The 3581-nt window shown below is 35.2% G+C and overlaps 1 protein-coding gene across 1 annotated transcript; it reads left to right on the top strand.

Moving 5' to 3' along the window:
* The first annotated feature begins 1350 nt into the window (after positions 1-1350).
* On the top strand, positions 1351-2911 carry LOC104893329 (zinc finger BED domain-containing protein RICESLEEPER 2-like). The gene is made up of 2 exons (XM_010679425.1): positions 1351-2402; positions 2500-2911. Exons 1-2 carry the CDS (start codon positions 1351-1353, stop codon positions 2909-2911), a joined length of 1464 nt encoding a protein of 487 aa, XP_010677727.1.
* Positions 2912-3581: the final 670 nt, after the last annotated feature.

The following is a 3581-nucleotide window of genomic DNA, read 5'->3' as shown; positions in this document are numbered from 1 at the left end:
GAAATTTCGAAAAAGACAAGAGAATTTTTTTTTTTCTTTTAAAAAAGATGGGGATGAATTTTCAAAAAAAGATGGGAGATCATTTTTTTTCTTAAAACAAAGACGGAGATATAGTTTGGCAAAAGATGGGGATAGAATTTTCGAAATAGATGGGAGATCAGAGATTGAGATTATTTTTTTAAGATGTTTTTTTAATAAAAAAATTAAAAAGGATAGAAGAATATAGTAGTAAACGCTACAAGAAGGGCGAGATGCCGAGAAAGCACCAGATAACAAGCCCGACACGCAGTATCACTGCGTCAGACGTAGTAAGCGTTCGCGGAGCACAGATGGCATGGCGACGATTTTTTACTTTTTCTGTTGTGCATAGGGGTGAAAGTAAGACGGTTTAAAACCGAAAACCGAACCGCACCGCACAAGAAATATGGTTCGGTTTTTTTAAAAATTCGATGCGGTTTGGACCTATTTTTTAAAAAAATTCGATTTTCGGTTTGGAGTTGGTGTGGAGGTCAAAAAACCGAACTCCAAACCGTACACCGAACCGATCTAACCGAGTATAGTCTAACTATATGACCTGGCCCAATTTATGGCCCAAAACCAAAAAGACCTTAAAAAGTTAAAAGTTAAAACCTAAAAAATAAAAACCCTAGAGTCCTTCGCCACTCGCCCACTCCCTCTCAGCACTTCGCCACTCCCTCTCTAACTCTCTCTCAGTCTCTCAAAGTTCTTCGCACTTCCTCGATCTTTCATAGTTTAATTCTTTCGTCTGTTAAAGGTACACGTCACTAAATGCTCGATCTTGTTTTTTTTGTTAATTTTTTGTTATTTTTGCTTATTTTCGCACTTCATTTGTTCTTCACAATAAAATTTTTGTTGTTCTTGTTGAGTTGTTGTTCTTCACAATCCATTTGTTGTTGTTCTTGTTGAGTTGTTGTTCTAATTTCTAAATTTATGCATTTATTTTGTTTTTTTTTTGACCTGATTATTTTGATTTTTGTATGAATTTTTATGCGGATTGTTTTTATTGTTGTTTTTAGACTTTTATTTTGTGAATTATATTTTCCATTTGAGGATTTTCTTTTATTTGAACGAATTTTCTTTTATGCGAATTGTTTTTACTTTTTTGACCGAATTGTTGTTATGTATTCTGTTATTTTTGTTGTTGTTGTGTTGTTCTGTATTCTGTGTTCTATATTTCTATATTATGTTATTTTTGTTAATATAGTGCATTTTGTTTTGTGAAATAGATGTCATCCAACATTGGTAATCCTGGAAAAAGTGTTCAAGAAGTTGAACAAGAGGATGATGATGTGCAAGAAGTACTCGTTTCTCCATCCGAAAATAACGGTGATGGCAAGACAAAAAGGAAGAGATCGAATGAAAGATCGTTCAGAAGTATGGGAGCATTTTCTGAAAAAGGAAACACCCCTTGTATTGCGAGCTATTTGCAAGTATTGTCGTATGGAGTACAAGTACAATCCGAAGAAGAATGGCACTAGTGTTCTGTGGGGTCACATTAATAGATGTCGTAAGTATCCCTATAACACTCCTAAAGATTCAAAGCAAAGTATTCTTTCTTTTAGGGGTGCTAAAATAGGTGATGGTACTAGTAATTTAACTTATCAAAAGTATGATCCTGCTAGTATTAGAAAAGCATTATCTTTCATGGTAATTGTTGATGAACTTCCTTTTAAGTTTGTTGAGGGAGTCGGGTTTAGACAAATCTGTAATGTTATGGAGCCTAGATTTCATGTTCCTTCCAGAATCACAGTAGCCAAAGACTGTTATCAAACTTATTTGATTGAGAAAAGAAAGCTTAAAAATGTGTTAAAGCATTGTAATTCAAGGGTTTCATTAACTACTGATTCATGGACCTCGATTCAGCAAATTAATTACATGTGTCTCACTGTTCACTTTATTGATAACAATTGGAAGTTGCAAAAACGAATTCTAAATTTCTGTCTTATTTCAAGTCATAAGGGTGAGGAAATAGGGAAAGAAGTGGAGAAATGTTTGCTTGATTGGGAGCTTGAAAAGGTGTTTTGCATAACTGTAGACAATGCTAGTTCCAATGACACTGCCATAGGATACTTGAGAAGGAAAAATAATCACTGGAAATCTAGGTTTCTTAAGGGGAGGTATCTTCACATGCGTTGTGTTGCACATATAATCAATTTGGTTGTTTCTGATGGTTTAAAAACAATGAATGAGTCTGTTAATCGTGTTAGGCATGCTGTGAGATTCATCAAACAATCTCCTGCCAGGTTGCTAAGGTTTAAAAAATGTGTTTCGGAGGAAAAGATAAACACAAAAAGGTTGTTATGTCTTGATGTGCCTACTAGGTGGAACTCCACCTATTTAATGTTGAGTGCTGTCATTGATCTTAAAGGTGCTTTTGAGAGGTATGGTGAGGAAGACCTTCACTATGTGATTGAGTTAAATGAAAGGGAGGGTAAGGGTACACCTAGCTACTTATGATGATTGGAGTAATGTGAAAAGATTTTCTGAATTTTTACAAGCCTTCTATGATCTTACCTTGCGTGTATCGGGCTCTCTATGTGTCACTTCCAATTTATTCTTTGATGAGTTGGTGAATGTTGCTTTATTGTTGAAAGAGTTAGAATCAAGTGAGGATTTTGAAATGTGTGTTATTGCTTCTAAAATGAAGGAGAAGTATGATAAATATTGGGGTGATGTGGAGAAAATGAACATGCTGATTTTTATTGCTGTTGTCCTTGATCCACGTTATAAACTTGATTATGTTGAGTGGATGATAACCCAAATTTATCGTGTTGATGTGGCAAGTACCTTGATAACTAATTTGAGGGAGGCTTTGAATGCCATGTATGAGGAGTATCGTGGTTTTTCATCAAGTGATGTGTTGAAAGAGGAGGCCGGTATCATCAAGTAAGGATCAAATACCATTTTCTCCTAAACATAAAAAAATTGAGACTTTGAAGAGCAAGTATAAGAAACACAAGTTTGAGAAAGAGGGAGATGCTAAAATTGAGTTGGACAAATATTTAGATGAGGACACGGAGGATGAGGATGATGAGTTTGATATTTTGGGGTGGTGGAAGTTTAATAGTGCAAGATTTCCTACAATGGGGAGTATGGCTGGAGATGTACTTGTTGTCCCTATTTCAACGGTAGCCTCTGAGAGTGGATTCAGCACTAGTGGCAGATTTCTTGATTCATTTTGGAGCTCCTTAACTCCGTGGGTTGTAGAAGGACTTGTTTGTGCTCAAAATTGGTTGCGTGCTTCTCCTTTTCCGAGTATTGAAGAATGTTTAGAGGAAGTCGAGCAACTTGAAGAAGGTAATATTACTAATACAGGAACAATGAGTATTTGTTTTTCATTTTCATACTTGATTAATATAAAAGCAATAATATTCATTTAACTTTTTTTATAATTCAACCTTTGTTTGCTAGACTTGGAAAATATGACTCTTGGTGATGATATCGATGAAGTGTTTGGACGTGCTGATCTCGGATGACGAGATGGACTTGCTGTTCTTTGCTGCTGCTGTTTAGTACTTTGGTTAATGTTGTAATGAACAATTATTTAAGTATTTAAGTTG

Source organism: Beta vulgaris, chromosome 5, assembly GCF_026745355.1.
Source record: "Beta vulgaris subsp. vulgaris cultivar EL10 chromosome 5, EL10.2, whole genome shotgun sequence".
NCBI lineage: Eukaryota > Viridiplantae > Streptophyta > Magnoliopsida > Caryophyllales > Amaranthaceae > Beta > Beta vulgaris.
The sequence above is the reverse complement of the archived record's forward strand: the minus strand, read 5'-3'. Positions and strand labels throughout refer to the sequence as shown.

What these genes read in the sequence shown, in the direction of transcription:
- LOC104893329 (XM_010679425.1), top strand. Translation starts at nt 1,351, where the DNA reads ATGGCAAGACAAAAAGGAAGAGATCGAATGAAAGATCGTTCAGAAGTA. An exon ending in CTTAAAGGTGCTTTTGAGAG is followed by an intron (nt 2,403 to 2,499) that starts GTATGGTGAGGA and finishes TAATGTGAAAAG; the next exon opens with ATTTTCTGAATTTTTACAAG.